This window comes from Macadamia integrifolia, chromosome 10 (genome assembly GCF_013358625.1).
Source record: "Macadamia integrifolia cultivar HAES 741 chromosome 10, SCU_Mint_v3, whole genome shotgun sequence".
In the NCBI taxonomy this organism is placed as follows: domain Eukaryota; kingdom Viridiplantae; phylum Streptophyta; class Magnoliopsida; order Proteales; family Proteaceae; genus Macadamia; species Macadamia integrifolia.
Genome location: NC_056566.1, coordinates 2,626,468 through 2,653,873, shown reverse-complemented (window position 1 = coordinate 2,653,873; position 27,406 = coordinate 2,626,468). Strand labels below are relative to the sequence as shown.

At 39.0% G+C, this 27,406-nt stretch overlaps 4 protein-coding genes across 7 annotated transcripts; 2 read left to right on the top strand and 2 right to left on the bottom strand.

The window, feature by feature from the left end:
- Positions 1-1,389: 1,389 nt before the first annotated feature.
- Positions 1,390-2,006, bottom strand: LOC122091559 (UDP-glycosyltransferase 708G1-like). The gene is made up of 2 exons (XM_042661570.1): positions 1,755-2,006; positions 1,390-1,602 (listed from the first exon to the last, which is right to left on the bottom strand). The coding sequence occupies exons 1-2, from the start codon at positions 2,004-2,006 to the stop codon at positions 1,390-1,392; spliced, it is 465 nt and encodes a 154-aa protein (XP_042517504.1).
- On the top strand, positions 1,478-8,339 carry LOC122091301. 4 transcript variants are annotated; one of them, XM_042661165.1, is made up of 6 exons: positions 1,478-3,613; positions 3,689-4,178; positions 5,732-5,870; positions 6,552-6,613; positions 6,797-6,935; positions 7,916-8,339. In XM_042661165.1, exons 1-6 carry the CDS (start codon positions 3,445-3,447, stop codon positions 8,051-8,053), a joined length of 1,137 nt encoding a protein of 378 aa, XP_042517099.1. In that variant the 5' UTR covers positions 1,478-3,444; the 3' UTR covers positions 8,054-8,339. The 4 variants fall into 4 exon arrangements, with proteins under 4 accessions (XP_042517099.1, XP_042517102.1, XP_042517101.1 ...); XM_042661168.1 differs by lacking the exon at positions 7,916-8,339 and having other exon boundaries at positions 6,552-6,609; positions 6,797-6,934; XM_042661167.1 differs by lacking the exon at positions 7,916-8,339 and having other exon boundaries at positions 6,783-6,934.
- A 2,216-nt stretch (positions 8,340-10,555) lies between these two features.
- Positions 10,556-12,280, top strand: LOC122091558 (pentatricopeptide repeat-containing protein At5g48910-like). The gene has a single exon (XM_042661569.1). The coding sequence runs from the start codon at positions 10,556-10,558 to the stop codon at positions 12,278-12,280; it is 1,725 nt and encodes a 574-aa protein (XP_042517503.1).
- A 955-nt stretch (positions 12,281-13,235) lies between these two features.
- Positions 13,236-24,395, bottom strand: LOC122091381 (probable ubiquitin conjugation factor E4). The gene is made up of 16 exons (XM_042661281.1): positions 23,119-24,395; positions 19,480-19,684; positions 19,186-19,337; positions 18,785-19,073; positions 18,537-18,689; positions 17,501-17,704; positions 17,260-17,372; positions 17,046-17,160; positions 16,067-16,156; positions 15,726-15,929; positions 15,531-15,626; positions 15,306-15,428; positions 14,335-14,427; positions 14,012-14,176; positions 13,791-13,880; positions 13,236-13,702 (listed from the first exon to the last, which is right to left on the bottom strand). The coding sequence occupies exons 1-16, from the start codon at positions 23,952-23,954 to the stop codon at positions 13,520-13,522; spliced, it is 3,111 nt and encodes a 1,036-aa protein (XP_042517215.1). The 5' UTR covers positions 23,955-24,395; the 3' UTR covers positions 13,236-13,519.
- Between the last annotated feature and the right edge of the window lie 3,011 nt (positions 24,396-27,406).

The following is a 27,406-nucleotide window of genomic DNA, read 5'->3' as shown; positions in this document are numbered from 1 at the left end:
TTTTGGACAACCACCCGTCAATTTAAACGAACACTAACTACTAGGTTCATGATTAATTAGACTAATAAGTCTCATTATTTGCAAGGGATTTCACTGTGTAATCACGTTTCGAGGTACATCTTATATAATTTGGGAGTAGTTTTATATTAGAGGTATAAACACATGGTCAACTCTGTATGTAAAATTAGGAACATTTAAAAACCTTAAGGATAGTGTCATTCTAATACGACTCGACTCTTATCCCATCTATTCTTGATTCAAGAAGAAGAATTACTATAATACTGTGAATTCAATACAAATACATCTTGTGATATACAGCTACAATTTATTTGATAGATGGTCCATTTTGAAACTCTGCTTCCAACTAGAAGGCAAGTCAACATAAACCATGTGGAAGGGTGGCCTTATTGTCGTCGTCTTCTTTGTTTTTCATTTATTTTTGGTACATACATTCCACATTCCCATAATATAAGAGGTTAACAACTACTGGTTCCCTATGCAATTCGTTTCCATTTTAAATTTGTCATAAAGGGTACCATAAATTGATTTTTTTTTTTGGTAACAAGTACCATAAATTGACTGGGGAGGGTATATTTGCAATCTCTTTATCTCTCTCCTAATATAAAATAACCATGCTATTCATTTCGTCACTGCCAATTCTATTATGGTAGTGAGGAGCAATAATGTGATCTTATATGCCACTTGTTGACCAAAACATCATCTCCTTTAAAATAAGAAGGAAGGAAAGGGAAAAAAGAACAAAAAAAAAAAAAAGACCAAGAAAAAGAAAAGCTTCATTGGGAAGACACCCAAGTCTTTGAGGAGGCGACCCAACATATTGACGATAATGAGAAAGCGCAAGATGAATCAAATGGCTGTGTCATTTATACTGGTCGGAGCCACCGTATAAGATTTGCCCCGTACTACCTTTGCTCAAAGGAATGGAAAACTTAATTTGAGGTGCGACCTGTTGGTCCTTGTATTTTCTTTTCTTGTCCCATCTAAGGAGGGTGTGTTGTGCCTTTAGTTTCTCGCTAATTTGGCTTGTATCCTGCCTTCTTGCCAGTCTTCTGCTCCTTTAATATATTTCATTCATCCAATCGTTGCCCCGTAGTTATAGTGGCGGCTAAGCGGAGGGTATTTCGTCAGGCATGGGGTTATTTTTTAAGGTGAAATGTTGTTTCTGGAAACGGCGAAACTAGTCCTAGTCGTTTCGTCACAACCGTTTCTTGAACCATAAATTATTATAAATTTCTATTTCTATTCTTAGAAATAGGTGAAATGAAACACGGTTACCAAACGCTTTTGTTCCCGTTTCTCTGTTTCTTGAAACAGAATAACATAGAAACGGCTGAAACAAAACATTATCAAACGGGCTGAATCATTTCCTCATTCCCTAATTCGCTTTACAATCTCTTCCCCCTTCACCTCCTCACCACCCCATTCCCAACTCTCCTCCCAAGACCCCAACCCATTACTCTCCGCCACGGAAGCATTAAGCTTTTGGTCACCATGCTGTGGCCAAGCCAAGACCGGCACTCCATGCCACGCCGCTTCAGTCGCTGAGTTCGAATCCACAGTGACTGACGAATCCACCAACGTCTACATGCTCAAGAATCACCAACTGATCTACCCAATCCTTCACAGCCAGTTTTCTGTTCTCAACTCTCTTCAGAAAATCATGGCCCGCCAAGTCTTCAATCTCCACATCGTCCTCTTAGTCTACATTCTACCCCTTCAATACCCACAAGAACCTGCACCCGCTCTTCTCCAAACCACCACCCAACTCTCTGATTTTGATCCTTGGATAAAACCGTTCTTCTCCCGAAGCTTACATACATCACTGACCATGAAGGTTGGGCGTCTACCCATGAAAGCCAAGGTCCTTGCCCATACTCATATGGTTCCAATGGACCAACTGCAAGCACTGGTGGGAGCCCATTTAAGACTTTGCCTTCGTTGAGTGCCGCAAACGTCTCTGGCTCCCATGCCTGAAAGGTGTTCATTAGAATCCCATTGACCTTGATGAGCCATCAAACATTTGAAACCATAAGTCTTGTAAAAACATGGGTTAGTTCAAAGACAGGAGGAGCAAGCCAAGATTTTGATAAGGGAGCCAAACCAGGGATGTTGAAATTGGGATCCCTTTGTGGGCAACAGTGGGGAAGTGGGAGAATAGTGCAAGCATTTTAGCGGAGGAGGTGAAGAGGATGTAGTTGGGAAGGCAGAGATAAGTGGTCACAGGAGCAATGTGGAGGCTGACATTGTATCAGTGACAAGGGAAGAAAGAGGAGGAGATAGTGAAGAGAGGACAGGAAGGAGGAGGTGGGCTGAGCGCTGAATGGCTTCGAATTGGAGGAAGAAAGGATCAGTAGTAGTGGAGTTGGCAGTCATGGGCTCATCAGAGGGGAGGATATGGAAGTCAAGGAGATGCACTTGAGGGTGAGTGGAGAGGAAGTGGGTGATGTGTTGGGTTTCAGCAAGTGAGACGGTTGGGCAAGGAATGATGCGACTGCCCACATATCTTCAAGACTAACTAGATTGCTTAAACAACCAAAAATTGTAAGCAATCAGAGTTCTTTGGTTTTGATCTTTTATGATAGCAAACTAAGATGGGCTCTAGAAATTTGCAAAGAAAGTTTCAAATCGAAGAAAATATTGTGAAATGCCTTACCTCTGCTCAGTAAAATCTCCACTTCTGCAAGGCCATTGCTAGTTGCAGAACGAAGCAGAGCCCATTCTCTTCCATCCGTACTATAATTTGAAGGAAGATTTCACAAATACTAACCTTTCTTCTGTGATAATTGAGCAAGAAAAAGAAGCCTGCAACCCAGAGAGAGAGAGAGAGAGAGAGAGATCAATGTATCTTTCGAATCCTCTCTACCCTAAATGGGAACCAAAAATGAATACCAGAAAGTGCTTTCAGGTGCTGACCTAGGAGTGAGCAGATGTCACAGGACTCGAAGAAGGGATCAACCGTCATCCTTCCTCAACGATAAGAGCTCTCTGAAACTGTTCTTGAGAAAGGGACTTAAATATCAAATAGTCCCATTTCTCAGCGGCTCGGAAGAGATTTTCGTGGCTTTCCGGTTTTGGAGAATCCATTCCCATCTCCATGGGCACCAATTACCAAATCTTCTTTGTTTTCTGCCTCCGGATTTAGGGTTTAAGGTTAAGGTTTTGGCTCTGCTGCAATGGTGTGGAGCTTGTTTTCTTTACCTTCTAAATTGGACGGCATAGATCAGCCATGTTTGATCCCTCGCGAGCTACACTGTTAATTAATTCGCAAGCTCCATACCAACACCGTCGATCTATCCATCAATGACGTAAGCAATCACTTTTTCCCTCTTCTGGACAACTTGAATTAAACGGTATCCACAACACCGCCTCCCCAGTCCCTAATAATCGCTCAGATCAATCTTCAGTCTCTTTAGTCTCTATACGATGAGCGCCTGCAAAAATCTTCTTCGTTTATCCTTTTCCTTTCAAGATTTTAGAATACGAAGGAACCTGCAAAAGAGCTCTTTGATTACTATTCGGAATCTCCATTCATTCTCTGGTAGTAATAATCCATCTAAGTTATCGTTAACAACTCTAATCTGTCGGAATCGAGGTAAGTTCGTATATTTCTGGTCATCTTCTTCCTTGTTGATCCTTTCATTCAGTTTTTTCCATTCAATACATGCAGGATTAGGGCGTGAACTGAACAGAGCTTCATCGAGATCTTACCGTAGCGTTCAAGCTGCAGTTGCCGATGGTTTGAATGAAAACGCTTCAAGCTGTTCTATTCTGGAACCTTTGGATGACTGGGGTAAAGACAATGTGGAGGAGTTGCTTGTAAACAGAGAAGATGTTGCGAGGTTAATGAAGATGAAACGGAGGTCTGGAATTGAAGACGGGGAGGATTCTACTCGCAAGGGCCGGTGGTTTCCGTATCTCGATATGTTCAAATCGGGAGGTACATTTCTGACCAGTCGTGAGGTTCTGGAAGCACTTGATGCGTATATAATGGATGTGAGAAAGGAGAGGATTTGGAATGTTGTGAAGTACAGAAGCTACTCCGTTTGCTTGGTTGTTGAAGGTCTATCTGATTTTGGGAATGTATCAGCTGCATTCCGCTCGGCTGATGCGCTTGGGATTCAATCGGTCCATGTGGTCTCCTGTGACAGCTCAAAAAGGTGCAACGAGATATGAGGTGAAAACCTTGTTGATTATTGTTGATTTTCTTATGTTGTGTTCTAATTTTCTCCATTTTTTTAAAATTAAATTTGTAACTTGTTCTGTACTCGCCACTTTTCTTAGATGAACTATTGACACAACTAGAGGACCATTATTCATAAGTTCCACAACTAAAGAAGAGAGTTCTGTAGATTTGGAAGGGTCCTGGAATTCTCTTTGTTTTGGGCTTTGAAATGTGTGATTCAGGAAAATGAATTTAGGAAGCTTTTGGCTATCCATTGATGTGAAGGAAGAGCTAGGTCATCTTTTCAATCTGTTTAGAGGGTGAGGGAGAGATTTCATGGCAACATAAATGTAGGATCCGCTTGCTCCAGGCTAACGACAGAAACCCATGGCCTTCTCACACAAAACTTCCATAGGTACTAGATGTCAACTTTTTGAAAAAGAGAAATCCATTGAGAAAGCCATCAACGGGTTTTAACCCAGAGGATTTAAAGGGAGGAATTTGGTTTAGCCTTTGAGCAGGGGGAGAAGATTAGGTAAGATTTTGGATGGATATGTGTATTGAGGAAGCCCCACTTGACAGTCCTTTTCATTGTGGTGTGGGCTCTTTTGACTAGGAGGGACTAGTCAAGCAGCTATATATAGATTTGAGGAGATGTTATATATGGATTCCGAGATTTTCTCTTGTATGAGTGTTTGGTGATGGCCTTGCCAATTGCATAAAATGAAGGTTCAGTTGGCCAGTTGGGACACAGGGTTGGATATCTCGCGTTAAGGAAATCTTCTCAGATTGCCTTTTCTTCTTACTGTTTGGTAGAGTAATTTTTCCTCTTCCTGTAGCTTTATATGGAAACCAAAGTCCCTTCAATGGTCTCGTTCATCCTATAGACAGCACATGAGAATAAGATTTTGACAGTGGATCATCTCATTATGGAGGCTTTTGTATGCGCATTTTTTTTCCCATTTGATGGCAGAACTTGAAGTTGGTTACTTATTTACTAATCTTGGTGCATTTAGGTGTTTCTCGGGTACACCTAGCAACTATAGGACATTCTTGCCTGATCCATGCTCTTAGCCAAAGGGGCTGGTATTTTGTGGTGGCTGATGCCTTTTCCTTTCTGTTGGACAATGTGGAAGGAACATAATGTTAGAACTTTAAAAGACAATCTCTTACACAACCCCCCCACCCACCCCCCCCCCAAAAAAAAAAAAAATAAATAAATAAATAAAGGAAGGAAGAAGAAAGACAATCAGATTTTGTGGTGGCAGATATTAAGTCTACCATTTTCCCAGTGTTTTGAGGTGTAGTGACATCGGATTACCCTTTTACTGTGTTACTGCACTTCTGTTGGCCTATGAGGAGTGGACTTGTTTTGTAACATAGGAATCCTGGTTCCCTTTTCCTTAATGAATAAACTTTGAGAGAGTTCTTTTCCTGAATTTGTACTATATTCTCTTTCAAGGAGATCTTGAGCTTTCGAATTTTTTTCATGATTTTCTTTTTCTTTAGTTTCATTCTAGGTTCTAACTTCTTCCATCCTTGTTACAGGTACAGGGATAATCGCCATGTTAGTATGGGTGCTGAGAAGTGGTTGGACATTGAACTTTGGGACTCCATCCAAGAATGCTTCAAGGTTTTAAAGTCACGAGGTTATCGAATTGCCACAACACATATGGGAACTGATGCGGTAATTGGTCAACTTTATCCCTGGTCACCTTTGGAGTTTCTTCTCCCCCACCCTTGGTGTATGTGCATATGTCTGATGTTCAGAGGGGTGGATTGCATACATGTATTAACAGATAGATATGTGCATGAAAATAAATAAGTCCAATGTGCTTCCATCAAAACTTCCAAATAAAGGGTTTTCCTTACCAAATCATCAAATATTTTGTTCTGTATCTTGAAAATGGTGTCAACAACATCTTTTTTTTTTGTGTGTGGTCATTATTAGCATTTTAGTCCTTTGGAAAACACCGTAGAACTTTCAAAAAAAAAAAAAAGAAACACTATGGAACTAGGAAGAGTGCAGAACCTGTAGTTAAAATGTTCTTAAGTGTTCATAGTAATTGTCGACTGTTTATAGGTTGTCACCTCCTATGGAGATCTTATGTGAGATGTACTGCTGGTGCCTTTATGCCAATATTTTCTGAGCCCACTCTCTTTTTCTGCATGTTCGTTTTAGAGCTTAGTTTTTATAGTAGGTGTAGTATAATTTTTTTTTGTTGCATTCCGGCTGTATGTTTAGAACTTAATTCTTATGGTGGCTGTAGTATATATATTTTTTTGTTGCACTGACTGTGAAAAGGTCCATTGGTTCTTTAATCATCATGATTGATAGCTGAATCAATCTTCTTTCTTAAATTTCTAGGTTTCTATTTACAACATGGATTGGTCATGCCCAACTGCAATAGTTGTCGGAAATGAAAGTAGGTGAGCATTCTCATGCATGCCTATTAGCCTCTTGTCCTTGAACTCGGTTTCAAATGTGTTCCTTGGATGAAAATTTTGTGTTACAATTTCTGTGAAGTGATTTGAGAAATTTTGGCTAATAAAATTTATGATATTATTCTTGGTTTTGTATGCATAACTTATATGACAGGTCTCTGATTGCAGAGGCATAAGTGATGAAGCTCTGCAATTGTCTGATTTGCACTGTTGTATTCCTATGAAAGGCATGGTGGACTCTTTCAATGTTTCAGTTGCAGCAGGCATTCTCATGCACCATGCTGTTTGTGATAAAACTTCTCGCCTGGTAATGACCAAATCATGTCACCTTGGTTTGGTAGAACGTGTAGCTAAACATAAATAATAGAAAGAGATTTATGACTCAATACTAATGGTTCTCTGGTGCCTTGTGGACATTTTTTATTGTGCTGGAGCCTGGAGGAGCTTTTGACAGCATATTGAACTTATATAGAATAAAAAATGGTAATAATGCTGGGGGAGAGAATAAAGTTTAGATGTCTTGCCTAAAGTTTTTTTTTTTTTTTGGGTAAATATGTCTTGCCCAAAGTTATGGGCCCCATAATCAGCAAAGAATATGTAGAGACTGTAAATTACCTTTTATCAGAATATCCTACAAGCAGTTATAATATTGATCAGGCTAGAAACCCTATCAAGTGTTTCACTCTAGAGGAAATAACAATAAAATCGACTACTATGATTTGAACATGCCAAACCCCCATACGAGGAAGAACAGATCAGAGTTTCTCAATTGACACCCATGTAACTGAAGGTTAGATATGCCACTGGAAAAAAGCAGGGGAGAAAAAATCATAGAAACTCTGAAAACTATGAGGATTTCATTAGCATTCTGTTTATGTACGTGAACTTTTGCTATTGGCAAGCCTACCTGATTTATACCATCATTTATCCCTCTCTCCTTTCCTTTTTTTTTCAATCAAAATTGACCTAATCTACTAGTGCCATGGTGTGGTGGGGAGCACACAAATTCAAGGTGATGGCAGGATTCGATCCTGAGATCTGGCAGCAACAGGACAAAGATAACTGGCACTCTCGTCCTATTTATTTCACGTTGTATGTTTTTTAAATAACATGCAACATTCTCTTGAGGCAGTTGAGTTATATTTTGGTGAATTGTGTTTCATTCAAATTGGTTTGTGTGTTACAAGTACTAATTAACAATTGCAGTAGTATTCTAGTATTTCTACAGTCATGTGCCTGGTTTTTAGTCTCCTAATGCTGACCACATAGTTCCTATCACACTCGCAGGGCTGTCACAGTGACTTGACACCGGAAGAAGCCCAGATCCTACAGGCAGAGTTCTCTCTGCGACATGGTAAGAGTTCAATTAGCATTGCACATGAATATGCCAAGCGCAAGGCAGGCAGGGCAATGCCTAAGCTTTGAAGAGGACCCAAGTGTCTTACTAAGACTCCTTTGTGGAATATACTTTGGAATGCCTTGCAGTTACTATTGTTGAATGAGTTTCTTTGCTAATCCATATTTATATTTTCCGGGCATAAGTCCGTTTCTTCTTTGCAATCTTCATTCTATTAAAAGAATATGAGGACTACCATCTTGTTTCTTCATTTATGTAAATTTATATTTTAATTATGGGAGGATGCATGAACAAACATAATAGAAATATGAATCTGGAAGCAGAATACATTATAAATCTAAATAATGTTTTGTACATCTGTATCTGGTAATACTGCATATCAGACTCCAAAAATCAATACAAGGAATGTTCTGGCCTTCTCAAGGAATGAAAGCTGTTGAGAAAACTTGCATTCTGCCATGCCATTGAATGAAAACACCACTGGAACAAGACGGCGAGATCGTTCATAAACAGTGACCAGATTTGGTGGACGAACTAACTACCATGATGACCAGCAAAGTGAACCTCAATGCAATCATGGGAACTTCGTTACCTGCACAATACAAGTAGATGCCAAAGTTAATCCTGGATATGAATATTCAAGGAAACGATACAAGGGTCAGTAAGTCAGTCAGTGAAGAACTTCGGCACAGCGCAATGTGAATGTGAAACAGAAGTGCCCCAAAGGGGTGACCTGAGAACACAAGTGGAGAGTGCATGAGCCACTCAATTCTCTAGGAATTGCACAGCCACTTGTGTTCTCAGGTGCCACTCCTCTGGGGATTTACTCTGTTAATTGCGACGAGAGAGTAATAAGGATAGGAAAGGGAAGGAGCGTTCCCGAGTAGACTCCCTTTTCTCTTCCTTATTATATAGATAATGTCTAAGTCTCTCGTTGTTCTTGTTGTCATAATGTGGACATTCTGCTGTCACTATTAGATATTTATATGCGTAGATTATGACGTACGCAATAGAGATGGAAAACCTAGCCATGATGTTGTCATTTTGGTATCGTTGGCGACACTATTTTCTGAGCAGTAGTGAGTAGGGACATAGGGATTTTTTCTTTTTTTGGGTAAAAGTAGAGACCGAAAGACCAAGGATGTGGTCATCTTGTTACAGTTGGTGCCTTGGTGGTTGGCACTGCAGCCACGTTGCACTGGTTAGGGCATAATGACCTATTTTTAGAGGGAAAGAAGAGAAAATGAAACACTATCAACGCAGCGGGCGCTACCCCTGCTGGTGCTAAGTAGGTAGTAGCAAATTTTGGAAAAAAAAATCCTCTGGAACACAGACGGTTTTCCATCACCTCCTTCAAGGGTTGGGAGGGGTTGAACACGTATTCTCAAATGTTGACACTCTTATCACTGGAGAGAAGGATCCGCAAACTTTATCCCTTTCTAATATGTCAAAATGCTTTTTTAAGCTATCAAACTAGTCGAGAAATTCATTGGGGTTGTGTCTCCCATTAAACTTAAAGGAACATCAACCCTAATGCCTCTTTCATTATGCACATCTAAGACTTGGCTCGAATAATGTGTTCATCCCATTGCAAGTTCTTTGATTTTACTTAAGTTCATCCTTTTGATTCCACATAATTTCGTCCTTTTGATTCAATATCATTGCTTCGTTTAGATCTAAGTGATTCTTGATGTGTTTTGATTCATTGCAACATGGTAACAAAACAAGATCAATGTGGAACACATTAATGAAAGTCCACGCCGTTTGATAGCCCTTTTGAGTGCACCAACTGCATTGCACCACCTGTTCAGAATCCCCTTGCATACAGCACTATTACTCCTTTCCCTGCGGTTCAAAAAAAAACCCTGCTGTGAATCCCAATTTGCCAGTTCCTCTGATAACATCAGATTCCCTAGAGAGGTTGCAGCTTCCGCCGTGGAAGGCATATTTAGGTCTGGCAGCACGGAACAATAACCCTTTCATATTGGAAAGAAAGAAAGAAATCGTATGAAAACCCCAAAAAACATCAGAGTAGCATAGAAAGAAATAGATATGACATTGCATCTTGAAGTTCAATTGAAGCGAGCACAACCTCTTCCTGTTCTATTGATCAAATGTTTAGGAATCAATCATCCTGAAACCAATAAAATGTCAACACAGATTGGTTTGGTTTAGAAGGTTCTGCCCTACCGTTCCACCGATACCAAATGGGCCAAATATCGGGATTGCCTGTGCACATACTAATCCCTTGTCTGATTCCACATTGACCAAGGGTTAAAGGTAGGGAGGGAATTCTACCCAAAAAAAAAAGGGTGGGGAGGGAAAATCATCTTAGTTAGGAAAAAAAAAAGAAAGAAAAATCAAAAATCAAATTGTTAGAAGATAGTGAAATATGAAGGGAAAGCAGCAATCTTTCATAAATTCTTTAACAATGACCAGAGCTTAAATGGAGAATCATGGCAAGACCACTGAAACCGATCATATTTTTTCTGCACATCTCAAGCAATTCTCTACACAAATGTAACTTCCAACGCTTCCCAATCTCTACTTCCGCAGTAGTTCAATTACAAATGACTCGAGAACCACGCCTTGCAATGCTGAAATCTCTCGCAGATTGTAACCACATCAAACAGTTTCTCGGTCAACTCATCATCAACAAGCTACCTATCGATGAATTGTCACTAACGAGGCTCATTGACATATGTTTTTCTTCTAATGTGTTGGGTCCCGCTGCTCTTCTGTTCACGCAGTTCCGAGAATCCATTAATTCTGACCTTTGTAGCTTCATGATCAGATCTTATACTCACTCCAACAAGCATCTGCAGTCAATTCTAGTTTTTACACAGATGCATAAGAATGGATTTCTTCCTGATTCCTCCACGTTTCCAGCTGTACTAAAATCTGTCGCCCATTTGTTCCGCCGGAGGTTTGGGAAGTCGATACATGGTTACATAATTCAGATGGGTTTCCACTCGGATGTCTACACAAACACAGCTCTTGTCCACATGTATGGGACTTGTTCGTCAATTGGTGAGGCACATCGACTGTTTGATGAAATGCCTGAAAGAAATTCAGTTTCTTGGAATGCTTTAATAACAGGTTATACCCACAATAGAATGTTTAGGGAAGCTATTGATGTGTTTCGAGAGATGCAGGCATCTGATATCCAGCCAGGGGAGGTCACCATGGTTGGGGTGCTCTCGGCCTGTGCTCATTTGGGAGCATTGAATCAGGGGAAGTGGATTCATGATTATATAGAACAGAACAGACTCAGAATGAATGTGTTTGTAGGTACTGCTCTTATAGACATGTATGCTAAATGTGGAGTTGTTCATGAGGCTGAAAAGGTTTTTGAAGCAATGAGAGTGAAGAATACTTACACTTGGAATGTTCTGATATCTGGGTATGCAATGAATGGGCAAGGGTCTGCTGCATTGCAGGCACTTTCCAAAATGCTCATGGAGAATGTTATTCCTGATGGAGTTACTTTCTTAGCTGTTTTATGTGCTTGTTGCCACCAAGGTCTTATTGACGAAGGCCAAAGATATTTTACCAGCATGGAGAATTTTGGGTTGCGACCAGGCATTGAGCATTATGGTTGCATGGTTGATCTACTTGGTCGAGCTGGTTTCTTGAAGGAAGCTCGGGAGCTTATCCGAACCATGCCATTGAAAGCAGACCCAATTGTTTGGAGGGCATTTCTGGGTGCTTGCAGAATCCATGGAAACATCCAGTTGGGTGAGCTTGCAATCCACAAGCTTCTTGAATTGGAACCCTACAATGCAGAGAACTATGTTTTGCTGTCAAATCTGTATGCTCAAAATCGAAGATGGAGTAAGATGGGAGAAGTGAGGCAGATGATGAATCATAAGGGGATCAAGAAAGTCCCTGGTTGTAGTTCAATAGAAATTGACAATATGGTTTATGAATTTGTAGTATCAGAAAGAATGGAGATTGAGTTGGAGGAGATTTATAACATGTTGGCAGATATGAAGAAACAATTGAAGCTGGCAGGCTATGTTGCAGACACTAACATGGTTTCATATGATGTGGAGGAAGAGGAGAAGGAGCATTCTCTAATGTATCACAGTGAGAAGCTTGCGCTTGCTTTTGGGCTTCTTAGAACTTCTTCGGATACAACTTTGAGGATAGTCAAGAATTTGAGAATTTGCAGGGATTGCCATGACTTTTTTAAGCGTGTTTCAAAGGTTTATAGAAGGCAAATTGTTGTCAGAGATCGAAAACGATTCCACCATTTTGTTGGAGGTGATTGCTCCTGCAGAGATTATTGGTGATTACCTTTTACTGGTCTGATTGACTTCAGCCCCGCATAAGTTGTACAGAAGGTGAATGAGCAGGTGGAAGAACAAAAGTGGCGAAAGAATGGGTTAAAGCAACTACATTCTTCTCCAAGAAGAGAGTTTTTCCTTCAACCTTGGAATCTGTTAAGCCACTTGTGATTTCATAATTATTCACCCTCTCTATTGACAAAGGTCTGAAATGCCTAGATCTCCAATCCAGCTTACCAGTGCCTGCAGTCACCAACACCACCAATGAATCAGAAAATAATGCCACATTATCCAATTACAAATTCTTAATCAGAGACTATTTGGGATAGGAGAAGCATTAAACTGCAAGTGACTCTCAGGAAAGTCTCTGCCCATCTTGTATGTCTTTTGGTGCATGATTCACATGATTGCATTCAATATTGTGTTACTTCACCCACGTACACACATTACGTCTCTCTTGTATATGAAACAAGCCCAAATTCTTAGCACCGTTAAGAAAATCAGAATTAGAGAAATGTAACAAATAAAAAGTGATCGAGAAGGGAACCTGCAAGTCGCCTTCCAACTCTCCAGTCTGCCAAGGTGGTTGCCAGGGCAGCGAAACCCAGGATTCACCATGAACTCAGAAGTGTCTTCACCATTGCCACCCCCACCATCTTGCCATTCCCACTTCCACATTCACAATGCAGTGGTGGTGGAACTGCTGATCATAGTGAGAATGATGATGTCGTAATTCACAATCAGATCATTATTCAAGTTGAGAAAATAGGGCTTCAAAACTATGAATTGAATTGGTGAATCAGACTATTCAAAATGAAATATACGCAAATGACTGATTAAGATTCCTACAAATGATTTGATACATCCGATTCATGCCAAAAAAATACCCTAGAGTCATTAAGTTTTGAGATCTGAGGGCCAATTCTAGGGTTCTTGAGATCAAATTCAATCTCCAATGGTGTGTTCTGAAACGTTGCCCAAGACCAAATTCCTTTAAGATCAAAGCTGCTCCTTGAAATTTACATGTTTTTTGGGTTTGACCCGAATAATGTCCTCCAGAAAAGCTTTATATAAATAAATAAACAAAATACAATATTTAGTGGGGATTGGGAGAATATATATATTTTTTTCCTGATAAAGTATACATTATCAACATAATTAAAATGTTTTAATTTTCTGGAGAGAGATGCTCCCTTTGCCAACTCCTCCCAAACTTCCCTTGCCCCTCCTTTGGTTCTGCCACTTCTAGTCAATCAAAGTCATTTTTTCATCCCCAGTCTGCATAGTTGTCTTCGGGCTTTGCATGTTTACACCTTCCCCATGCTTCTTTAGTTCTTGTGACCTGATGAACTCTTTGATTCTTGCCTTCAGTTCAACATCAGGAATCAGCATATCTTGAGTGAGATGGGAACGATTGAATGGGTCAGTCTGTCATTCATGCAACGTGAAGTAAATTAGCCCAACAGGAGAGCGAGCAAGAGAGAAATCATAGTGAAACATGTGAAAAGGTATTTACAGTATCACTCAGAAGATGCCTTTGGATGACAGGTCGATCTACGGTGATTCTTGAAGAAGGTAGAATAACAGGATCCTTCATTAATGTATACTGCAAGATAGAGAAGGGGTTCACCATAGGTTACTTATTTGAGGAAAAGAAGTGGCCTCTTATGCTCCCATATCTGCAACGCCAAGAAAAGAAAGGACATAATCCAATCTCCGTATTTAAGCAAAACATACCTGAATTGGATCAAGAAATTCATCGGGTATCTCTCCCAGTACAGCTTCAGCGTCCATTGCCTCGGAAGCTGCAATTTTTGCCTTTCCACCTAACTCAGCAAATTCATGTATCACCCTCCCATCTTCACCTATTTTTCGTAGAACGTCTGCTGCAGCAGTAAATAACTGTGGGGGCATTTGAAATTTGAAACTATCAGACTAAATAACAAAATACTATTCAAAGGATAGAAAGAGTAAGAAACCAGCAAGTTCTCCACTATCGAAGAGGGTTGACAAAATAAAAAGCAGGGGGGGGGTTGAGATTCTCTTCCTTTTCTAAGTACCTTCTCATTGTATGATCGACCATCTCTTGAGATAGCAGCTGGGAAAACCTTTTCCTTGTCTCCCCTCGCCAGGTGGATGTAAATATGGACAATCTTCCAATAAATCATCCACTAAATTAGTAGATGTCTCTTATACATGATAATTGAATAGAAAGTGCAGACAGGAATTATTAGTTGCAACAGTGAATGTCATTCGCTCCAGGAAGCAGAACTAAATTGTGATGATCTAACAGCCACAAAAATGCAAAGCAGAAGTGGAACCACTAGATAGCTTTACTCATAGGAACTGAGTAGAACTCCATGGTGAACAATAGTTAGATCTAATTCATTAAAAAGCATTTGACTGATCAAAATCCATTGACCCTTTTTTTACCTTTTCTTTTTTCTCTTTCCAGATATGGCTATCCATATCTAGACTGGGTAACCAATAATTATCAAACCAAATTCATTTTTTAACCCCACACACACACAATCTAGAAAAAAGACTGTAAACTAACTGGGCCACTTTTCTTCCATTCAAAAAGAAATGGGGTGGAGAATGAGGAAGGGAAACAGCTTGCCTGCTGTATATTTTATTATTTTTTCTCTCCTTGACAAAATGAATAAAACAGGCTTCTGTGAGTAGTACAAGTCTTATGTTCAGAGAACCCTTTACCATATTATATATAGTGTCATAAAGAGTAAACATAATTATAGTTACACCTAGCTGATTGGCTGCAGGAAGAACATAACACATATGTTGCCTGCTTAAAAAGTTTCCAATGTAGCTGTTATCAGACATCTGCATTTGTCCATCTGTCAAGTACGTTAGAACCATCCATAATATTCCAACAAATGTTTATTCCATTTCTGATGTTTTCTCAGACAGGACCATTGCATAAAGCAGCAATGCACAACAGTTTCTATGCCAATGCATGCGTGCACATATATATATATATATATATAGAGAGAGAGAGAGAGAGAGATTTAACCTGCTTAAGCAATTGTTTTGGCCGGAACTCATACTTTTCAGGATCTTTAAGACTAAGAGCTCTCCGTTGAGGGCCCACAAGTTGTAACAAAAAGTAATTCAACATGCTAGCCACTCTTTCAACCTGGAATGAGGAAGAAAAATCATTAAGGGCTAAAGGAATGCTGAGAGGTCAAGACAGGTACGTGTAGAAAAAAATTGTAATGATAATGAAGAAATAAGTCACCATTTCTGGAAGAAGGAAAGGAACAGTAATCTGTTCTGAAGTAAATTCCAGCATGCCGACATCTTCATTTGCCAGTTTCATATCAATCCGAATAATCTAGGAAACCCAAGAATGTTATTCTTATTTGATATATAGAATGCAGGTAGAATTTCCACTAGCAACCAAGAAGAAACATTTAACGAAAATAATACTCACATTCTCTTGGGAATGAAACAGTCGAGTTCTTTCCTGCCTCTCTTGGGTGGATCTTTGCTCCCATTCTGTGGTATTTGCCATCTCAGCTTCCAACTCTTTGAGTTCAAGAATTTTATTAAGACTTTCATCAAGAAGATAGATGCTATCATTGATCAAGAAGTTCAAAAAGTTCAAATAAACCCCCTTTTCCTCTTCCCTAGCTATCTGAAATGGTACATGTAAACCAGTTAATTAAATAGGATCACAAATGAAGCAGCAGACAAGTGGTTTCATAATGCTTACTTTTGGAAGCCTAAAATGACAAATCTCATAAAAGAATAGAATCACAAGAATTACTCTACCTGTCTCCATGCATTTCGATGACTAGGAACTTGCCACAGGTATTCAAGAAGTTCGGCAATATTGTGGCGTATGTTGAACTTGTCATAGAACTGCACAAACATCAACATATCAGAGCAAGGGTCATTAGAACAATACCATGACAATTATAGTGCAACGGGAGAAGTTCGTTAAATCCATAAAATCGGAATTGTTCATAACATATATGGCTTAGACTGCAAGTATGGAATAACCAATTATACCTGACAACTTCCAACAAATCTTAATGTAAACACTGTTGACATGGCATGGTAAGAAACTGGAGCAGTATACAGCACAGCACATATACTAGAGAAGTTTCTTACTTTCTAAACAAAGGGTATGCCAATATATGCATATCAATACTATATTACAACAAGGTTTGGAAAGAAGGTGGGTGCAAATTGAACTGGGGAGTATTGGGTTATGTGTACATGCAGAAGATGCATATTAAACAGGCAGGGGGTAGGTATGCCTCAGCTAAGCCCATCTTATAATCCATCAGCCCGGTTAGCTTACCTAAAATAAAAAATTAACATTAATTGTAATTATTTGTTACAATAAACATGTGTTCTTTGGCCAATTGTGTGCAACATGCAGATTTAGCCTCGGACTGAAGGGATTACACAAGCCCTTTGGTCCACAGCAACATGAAAGATATATATCCTCATCCATTACAGTGATATATGACACACCATTTTCAAAGAATCAAGAAAAAGGTAAGGATTTGCTGACATACAGCACAAAATAGAATAAGAAACTAGGTCAGTACAAACTAGAATAAGAAAACTAAGGAAGAACTGAGAAGTCTAGAAACACAGGAATACCATCATCTGCTTATGACCTACAGAGTTGCAATAGAAATTATAGAGGTTTTCAATTCAAGTGAGTTGTGAGTTCCAGAAACACAGCCTTCATCGACTCTTCAGAGCAAAGCAATGATAAAAGATGATAATTAACCACCTGTGTGTGAGAACCTGTGAACTCAATGTCAACATAAAGCTTCAGAAGATTCCGGACAAGATATTCAAGAGAAAGAGAATGCCCTTCAAAAAGGGAAGTTGTGACAGATGAACCACTGCGTAAGAAATGAAAACAGTGAGGCGGACACAAATAATTCAACTTCAGGAAATAACTGACAATGTCAGCCAAATAGGAAGTAGAGATATCCCATTACCTTCTATTGGGCATCCAACAATTCAAGACTTCTACCATTTTTGCTCTTAGATATGGGTTTCTAATAAAATTTGGACTTCCCATGAACATGATGATAAAGTTCATAAAATCATCCTGTCAGAAGAAATAAGAAAATGAAATGCAAAAGTGAAGAAAGATTCATAAAGTGGCTTGAATTTCAACCACAAAGAAGGAAAAGATTATGTGCATATTTGGGTTGCAAGTGAAAATTCTGGGCCTACCAGCAAAACCCCATCCAATGCTCTAGGGATCCGAGAAGCAAAAACAAGCAACTCCATTGCATCTTCAACGAAATGTTCTGGCATACATGCGAATTCCATTGGGCAACTTGAAGGCAAAGGCATTTTAAATCCTCCCAAAAGATCAACTAGCCAAACCACCATTAGTCTGTAGAAGGATAGTGCACGCTGAAGTAGTGCTCCATCCTTGAAACAAAGAAAAATTAAGGTCAGAAACGATGTTGGATACGGCTTGAGATGTCCAAAAGGAGAAATTAGACGAAACTGTTGCCTTCATTCTGGGATCTCTCCTTCCGAAGTATTAAAGCAGCAGCAGAAACCTCTCAAAGAATTGCAATTATGAAAAATGGAAAAAAGAGAAAAATTGTATAAGCAGAACTTCCCTAGTGATCTCAGAGATTATAACTGAGGATGCTATTGGACGTAGTTATGTTAAGCTGTAGCTTCTTTATCTTTACATTCTACAAAATCTCTTTCCCTTTGACAAAATGGGGGGCTATAAATAAGAAACAACAAATGGGCCTAAGACACCATTTAACATATACATTCCCCCTTGCTACTCTGCAAAGTCCCAACTCCTAAGTACATAACCATTTCAATAATGAATAGTATAAATCATAAAAATGTCGTTACAATTTCAACATAAAGTTTTTTCACTTTTTTCAAAATACAATGATCTTTGGTGTACACTAATGCAACTAAAACTTATAAACCTCATAAATTTTGGAAAATGCCACATCTTTGTCATATACATATACGTTGAATCAATGTCTGGAAATATCAAATCGCCCAAAGCCAAACTAGATCCACATGCTAAATCTAGTATTGGCCTTGCAAAGATCAGCCCAATTAAATATCAACTTGCCTGATCTTCATAAAACTAATCAAGAATTCTTTGAAGCACCCAGTCTGTTTTTAATTGTTTCAAGTAAACCTAAACCCCTAGCCTTTGAACTTTACAAATTGGGGTATCAGTCGGTCTTTTCATTGGCAAGTGAATTGCAAGAGTTGGGCATACCCGAAGTATTTGAGCTTCATAACATAACTTCTCCTGTGTATATGATTCAATTTCTTTCTCAATGCGAGCTATATCCAATTCCAGTTGTGGAGAGGGTGTTTGTCCTTGCATGGTTTTCAAAGTGGACAGAGTATCTTCAGACCTAGACAAATCCTGAAACCCATTTCATACAGAAAACATTAGGAGAGAGAGAGAGAGAGGGGGGGTGGGGGAAGCACCAACAAATATCTATTACATGTCTCACCCACCTGAACTAGATTTTTAAAATCAGAAAATGCTTTTAACATCCCCAAGTTGAGAACCCTAGCAGTCATAAAGAAACACTCGCAGATGAATGAATATTTAGGTTTCCCACCACAACTTGACATTGGTCTGGCATTAGAGAGGAGAGAAGGTCCACGAATATTATTGCCAGAACTGGTGGCTTCTTGAGATTGTAATATGCGATTCTCATCATCACTCTTTTTGTCCGAGGGATTATCTTTATCAATCCATGCTGCAACTTCTTCCGAAGATGCATGAAGAGCTGTTAAACTCCTAATAAAGCACAAAGTTGCATTGCCAACAATCAGTACTAAACTAAGGACAACAAGGGGAAAAATAAAATGTAAATAAATAACTAGATGCCTATTAAATTAAAAGAACTCACCTTAAATCCAAACGTGTACCATGAAACACATACTTTGGATCAATTTTGTCCCTTTTGGTCAAATTTGCATCTAAGAAAGGCTCACAGAGTCGAAGCATGACAGCACTGAGATTATTAAACATTCCTGAACTTGCACAAGATAATGGATCAACCTGTAACCAAAATGTAGGACCAAATAAACATTAAGACTGAAAGTAGAACAATGGCTTCAAATTTCCCCCATAGGGAATCTCACAAGCAGGGGAATCAAAATCATGTCAAACCGTCATCATCTTTCTTGTGAATTACATTCACCTGTAAATGAGCCCTCGATGAGTTTTTCTTGATAACCTCAGCAAGATATTCAAGAACACTCTCCCGTGTATCAGGGTTCTTAAGGAGAGTGAGAAGAACTTCTCCAAGACCATCATATAAGTTATTCATGACAGTTTTAATAGTTGTGAAAGAAGATAATAAATCAGCCGGACGACGAGTTGATGCTTCTGAGAAGCACTGCTGCCTGATGTTCAAAATATAAAACAGGTAATCAATTACTGCACATGGGAAGGGAACCAGAACCACATCCTTCCAAGTATTCTAAGGCTACCAGATCAAAAAGAAGACATGGATGCCTTTGAGGAAAATATGACAGGAGACAGAATAAAGAAAGTGGAGTTTACAGCACAACAAAAAAACAGAAGAAACACATCAAGCATATATATATATATATTCCTGAATCTACATTATGCTGCATCTTTTCATTGGGTATTCAGGACCAAATCCCGTTTAATGATCCAACTGCTGCAAGATTATCCCTATCCTCCCATATGCTAGAGACAGAAAGATTGAAGAGGCAGCTAATTAAAGGATGTCCACTTCACAACAACCACGTAAATTAGTCTCTTTATACTTTTGGGGTTCTCTAATTTCTTTGATCATTGAAAAGCTGTCTTTTCACCTTCTGGTAAGCAATAACAGATGCTATTCCGAAGGCAAACAGGAAATATGTAAAGCAGTAAACTACATAAACATATAGAACATCACATGGTTTACAACAATGACCCCACAAAGGAGCCAACCCCATCCCAGACCACAACAAAAAGAACCATCCTCTCAAAATTATTACGACAACAACAACAAAGCCTCTCAAAAATATTAGCGTAAAAGAAAAATGATCCAACATAGAGTGCTTTGTTAATGACTCCATCTCTTGCCAAGCTATGTCCACCAAGTTTCCTGAACCAACCAAAACTAGAGTCTACGGAAGAAACCCCTTTAATGATTAGATGACCATCACATGGGACAACTGGCCTTCAACTTCGCCATTACGGAACCTTGTCACACCAATAGATCCTGAAAAATAACGGATAAAGGACACCCTCACGGTCCTGAAACACACCACCAATCCTAGCTAGACCTGGGTTCCCCAGACTACCTCAATCAAATTGAATTTGATGGGCAGATGAGCAAAATTCCACTGATGGACCCGCCTGACAAGATATTTATGAGGAACGATAACAGTAGGACAGATTATTGAACAACTACACAAGACAGAATCACAGTCAGACCAGAATACAGAAACTATGATAACTCAGAATTTAACAGCCAGATGAAGATGAAATTAAAACCGAATAGTCCTCTAAACAGGTTTCTTTCCCTCCAAAGATCAAGCTGATCCAACGGTCGGATCTGCTAGAACAGTATGTAACAGAAATTAGAAACTTTCAAAGACAGAATTAGAAACAGAAAAAGAATCAATGGTAACTCACAAACCAAAGGTTTGATGGATCTCCAGTTCCAGTTGAAGAAGAGGTCCTATGGGGAAATACTTGATCAAAATTTGAAGTCTATTCAATGGCTGAATGGGTGAAAACCATATGAAAAATCCACTGTTAGAGTAGGGTAAAAATAGAAACCATAGGAGGGAGAAAACAGAAAACAAACCACCGAGAACAGTCAATAACAAATACTTATATTATAGATATAAAAGTGAACACGAGAGGGGATAGATATAATCTACTGATGGAAATGACAAAGGAGGAGAAGGTTGCTGGAATTTGACAAAACAGTATGACTGAAAGAAAAAGGATGAGAGAAAGTAGGGAGGGATATGACTTGATTTTACCACCACGCCTAGGTCAGCTTCACCACCAACCAGCCTAAGAATCACCACCTAGGAGCTTGCAACTGATTCACCACGGCAGCCATAACTCACAAGAGCAATTGTTTGAACAGAAAAAATCGTGGGCAGCAGCTTGTGCCCTTGATCTTTATTTATTAAATCCAGTCTAAACTATACAATGAGTGGGTTACTTTGTTGCTAAGCCACCAAGGATCTCCTTCTCCATGCTACTACTACATTAAATAGAAAGTTTTAAAACATCAGGAATAACAGGTTCGAGTTGCTGTCTTGGAAGCGCATCTACAAAACGTAAAATACCCAACTAAGGAAGTGGTATAGATGGTCCTACTTCATCCTGATTTTCAGTTCTCTTCATAAAAGCAAGAATCTCATCAAGAGTACTCTGAGTTTCTTCCACGAACTTGTCATATGACTCATATTATGCTTCACTTCTTTGCTGGTTTTCATGTAATTCTTTATCCATCTTGTAGACCTCAATGTAGCTGAAAGGGTCTTGTCATGGTTAAAACTGCCAGAAATTCAGCTTTGATAGCAATTGATGTAATCTTGGGTCCCGAAACCCTAAAATTGAATTGATATAGGCCCATAAAATTTAACAATTCCAAATACAAACAATAAACAGTTCCAAAACTAGGATTTTCCCGTTTATTAATGGGACGGCCCAGTTCCTAAACAGCTCTGGGCAGTGCTACAGTGTACAAAATTCCAAAATACCTTCCTAAGCATGTAAATAATTGAAAATATATTCCTAATCATACAAAGAATAACTTATCTATTCCCTAGCATGCAAACACTCATATATCCATTCCTAAGCATACAGATAAGTCCAAAATTCCAAATCATCAACACTAAATCAAATCCCAAAAATCATTCAAAAAAACATCTGACACAACAACATAACCGTTAAATCAAGGCTTATATATGCGTTTTAAATGAATCTTGGCGGTTCCGGTTCCTACTTGCTCATAATTTCATTAGAGAAACCAATTGTTTCATGGTGATTTATAAAAAGGAGTATATAATACATGGGAAAAGTTTACAATGCAGCCAATAAACTGTATGCCCACACACATGTATTTTTTTTTCATCTCCTGACCATGTGAGTCCCATGTGGATGATGCCATTACCTATGTCGCCATTGGTGTGACGTGGGAGATTCCTCCCCCACTGGCAGTTAAGGGTGTCAATTTGGTGGTGGAGCTGGGAACCATCACGGAACTGTCCTGCTAAAACTTGGAACCAGACTGTCCAAAACTGGGACGGTTCTGGGTTCTGAGTTCTGATTTTAGAACTGGTCAATTAACGGGTCGGGATGGTTCTAGGATGGGTTTCCAACCGTTCCATAACCGAATGTTTCATGAAATATTTCTATTTATCAAACTGGTGTTCTCTCACAAAATATTCCTCTTTATGAATCACCATAAAACAACAGGGGGAGAGATGGAAACACCCACATAATTTTAATTAATACTCAGTTTATGAGATGTGTCTCCACCTCTTATCTCATATCTGTCCTGCATGATCCAGGATTCAAAGGGCCAACTATGATCATCTGCCACCAATTGGAAAGTTGTATTCTATGATAATACCAGTTTTGGACATCTCTCGTTAGCCTTTGTTTCTGTGAAAAGGAAAAAAAAAAATCCTGGGCTAGGGGCTCTCCCTTGTCTTCATTCAGTCATTTTTATTACTTATCAACTGAGAGAAAAGAAAGTGTGCTAAAATCTGTTAAATGTAGGAAGAGAAGAGAAATGCATAGTAGTGGGAGTAATAATTCAAGTACTAGAAAAAGAAGATGAAACGAAACTGACCCGACATCAGGCTCACTCTTGAAAATAGTATGATCAGGAAGAGCACTGACATGAAAGAAAGGACCCAAAATGCTGGTCATCTCAATAACACGACCGTTGACATAAGTCCCCTTGGGTACCCACCAGGGATGATTCACCAGAGCCTTGGCACCGTTAGGAAAGCTAATTAACATCAGTAACGCCCTCAAGGATTGCTGAAAGTTTCCAAGCGCAGACACTTTGAGAACACTTCCCCTCAAATTCTCATACAAGCCCTTTAAGATTGGCTCCAAGCTATCATAATCAGTGTCCCGGAAAAACTCTTCCACAAACCCAGGAGGACAAGTCAATACACCACCAGTACTACTTCCTCCAAACCCACCAATTGAGCTCGAAACTTCAGAGAAAATCAAAGGCAGTAAAGGCGAAATAGTCGATGGATTGTTTTCGACGCTAGGGAACATATCTGGATTACCCAGATGGATCCGGCAGTATGAAACCGCCAATTTCTTCGCCTGCCTAACCACAGATTCCATCTCGGACAGAATAGTCTTATCTTTCGTAGATGTAATCAACTTACCCTGCTCATGAGCACGACGATAGCACCCAACCAAATAAGGAAAAGGAGGTTCGGCAGAGGGGAACTGACCAGAAAGCCGATCGATGAGAACCCGTTCCATTAAATCCCTGGAAAGCAAAAGGGGTTTACCTTCGCTAAGAATTTCAGCTGCAGTCATCTCCAAATACACGATTCTAGAATCATCCACCATAGAATCTACAAGAGACACTAAGAAAATCTTCCGAAGAATGATATCTTCTCTCTCTGCTATTGACCTAGGAGCCTTCTGTGTTGCCATTGCATACAAAACCAATCGAAGATATAAAGATGAAGAACGAAATAGGAGGAAAAAATTCTGGAAAACAGAAGTTATAGGTTTTTAGAAACCTTTGAAATCCATATTTTGTCAAATAAAACTTAGGGTTTTACGAGAGACATCCCATGGAAGGACATGAAGTGAGATGAGATGAAAAATACCAGATGATAATAAGAAGAAGAAGAAGAAGAAGAAGGGTAATGGAGATTAAAAATTAAATCTGAGTACGAAACCGAGAGGGATTGAAGATAAAGGGGAAAGAGGAATAGAAGAAACTCCCATGGAGAAATTATATTGAAATCTGAAGAAGATTGTGCAGAGATGTAATTTGTAGAGAGTATACCAATACCAAGGAAGAAGTATAGGTCAAATACAAATACGTAACTGCCTCTCCTTGAGGCTTCAGGGAGACTGCTGGTCCTTGTATAAGTAAATCTATCCTTCTTTGTTACCAAAAAAAAAAAAAAAGCTATCCTTATTTATGGCGGATGGTTATAGTTATCATTACTGAAGGGACCAATCCCTCCCAATAATTGGACTGCTGGTAGCACCGGGCATACCCTGAAGTGGAAAATAATCTTGTCTTTCTCATTCCTGTTTTTCCTTGTTTTACTACCTGTAGAACGCGACACATGGACAACTTTAAGACCAATGCATCGGATGTAATAATTCTCACCCAATCTTGACCGTTGGTCTCCTTGTTATCCACGTGTCGCGTTCTGCAGGTAGCAAAACAAGGAAAAACATGGATGAAAAAAACAGAGGATTTTGATCCCCCTGAAGTAGGAGTGTCAAGCGGTCAGGCCGGGTCGGTCTCAACTAATTTATAGAGTTACACTAGGGATGTCAATTGGTACCATTTTTTATATTCAGTTCGATTTTGGTATGGCATCGAAACTTAATACTAGATACCAATACTATATCATACCATTAATATCTTTAAGTTTGCAATATCAATACCGAACCGACTTGGTACGATTTTAATATGGCTCAGTTTCAGTATACAAATGGTTTTAATTTAACTCACTTTAAATGAGTTCTATCCCCCAAAAATTAAAAATAATAATAAAAAAAAAAATTGGGTTTCTCTGTTTTCGAATTCTAATTTTGAGACTTTTGGCTTCTACCCCCAAAAAAAAAAAAATTTGACGTTTTGGCAGTTTCTCAACAAGTGTCGATATTCAGTTCAGTTCGATATACCGAATGGTCAATACCAATACTGAATCCAACCAAAAAAACTTCTATTTTCCCATACCAAAACCGTACCAAAATTCATTCGGTTCAATTCAGTATAGTTCTAAATGGTAGGTTTTGGTATCAATTTTCCGTATCGATATCAAATTGACACCCTTAGGCTGTATCATGAACGCCCATTTAGCTAAATGGGCTTAGCGAGAGTGGGCATAGTACATTTAATAATCAGGGTGATGGATCTTGAGCTTTAAATGGACTACCATTAATAGGCCTTAATCGGGCCTTAACCGGGCTTTAAACGGATCCTCTTTAAAATTGGTCTCTTAAATATGCTTAAAGATGAATACCAACAAAATGAGGCAAAGATGAGCATAGCAAAAAAAAAAAAAGATCTCATAGTTAAAATGGATTAAGCGAAAGATGGGCAAAGTGACTAAATTACTAATGTACTCGATTTTTAATCCATGAAACTCAAATCAATTAAACTACGCATACATAACCCAAGTTTAGTAAATTCATATCAATTAAAATATTCATAAAAAAGATGAATGTTCATATAATAATTACCACAATTTCAATTGTACATATCACATAGCCTTGGCACTAAATACAAATAGTATTAAAAAAAATACAAGTAATATTAAATGGGTCGGGCTAGGTTGAGCTTAAGGGAGTCGGTTCAAACCAGGTTTGTAAATGTGTCGTGTTGGACCGGTTGGGCGCCCGCATGGCTAGGTGGCTGCAACATGTACTACTTGTTTATAAACACGTTTATTAATCGGACAGGTCTAGGTTGGCCCATAAACGTGTCGGGCTCGATCAGGCCTACCGATGTGAGCTTGGAGTTGACACCCCTACCCTGAAGTGTCTCTCAGATGTACGATGTGCATTGGAGGGGCTGGCGCATTAAAGAGGTTCTCACCCTAGAGATTAGGGGTGTTAATCGGTTGGGTCGGACCAGTCTCGGTTGGGCCTAGCTGACTTGGTAGGCCTATATACTTGGACCGTGACCTACCTATTTAAAGAATGAATCGGTCTCGTGTTAGTTTCGGGTTTTAGGCTTTAACCGATCTTCTCCTAATCGGGGTATAATTGGACCTTAAACGAGGTAATGTACCAATAAAACCTTAAACGTGTCTTAAATAATCATTAATTATCTTAGATTTAAGATATTTTGATATATTTTATTAAATCATCAACAAGTTATAAACGACAGGACACTTAATTACATTCAATAATTAATAAACCTATCAATATAAATTTTATTTTTTCTAAAAAAAATCAAAATATACATATAAATGTGTCAGGTTGGGCCAGTTAGGTGCTCGTCTGGCTTACCCCTTGCACAGTGTGCTACATGGGTCGGGTCTGAGCCCGATATGTTTAATAATTAGTACAGGTTGGGCCGGTCTTTAAACGGTGGGGCTCGATATAATCTAACCGGTGCGGGCTTGGGATTCAAACCCCTATTAGAGATCATGGTTTGAGGTATTAGTGTCGGATCATCAAATATAGGAGATTCGTATCAGTATTGTTAGCTATTGATCTTGATGTTGTATTGTAAAATGGTACAAACAAGGAGTAAATCAATTAAAAATATGTTTGTTTTTAATTCTTTTAAAAAGAAAATCAGGGGTAAATTAATCAGATATGACTAATCCATGCTAATACCATATCAATATCGTATCGATTGTGAAGGTGATTGATACCTGATCCGATACAAATGCACTAAATCCATGGTAGAGACATCCTCAAAATCAATATTGATCAAACTTTGGATGGGAAGGTCTTGTTGGACTAGAGATGTGGTATTTAGGTTTTTATTTTTTGTATATAGCCGATCATATTGATGGGATACCACATCATCCTCGGTTCAAAAGTTTTAATATGTTCCTCAAAATACCATTTTAATATTTTATTGTAGTATACAATGTTCATTGGATTCCTCTTCACCATGGTTTAAGAAAAACTCAATGACAATTGATTTTTATGCTCTCTAAGCATGTAGAATATCCTTCCTCACTAGGGTGGATTTGCTATTTGATATTCCACTCAAGAAGGCCCTTTTGTACATGGACTTCTAGATGTATTACTAATCCTGTTTATTTGGTTGAGTGTTGATAGATTGTAAATTTGTACTTTCGTTTTCTTATAAGCAATATATCTTTTGCATTCATCCCTACTCCCCACCCCCACCCCCACCCCCAACCCCAACCCCAACCCCACCCCTAAGGTTGATC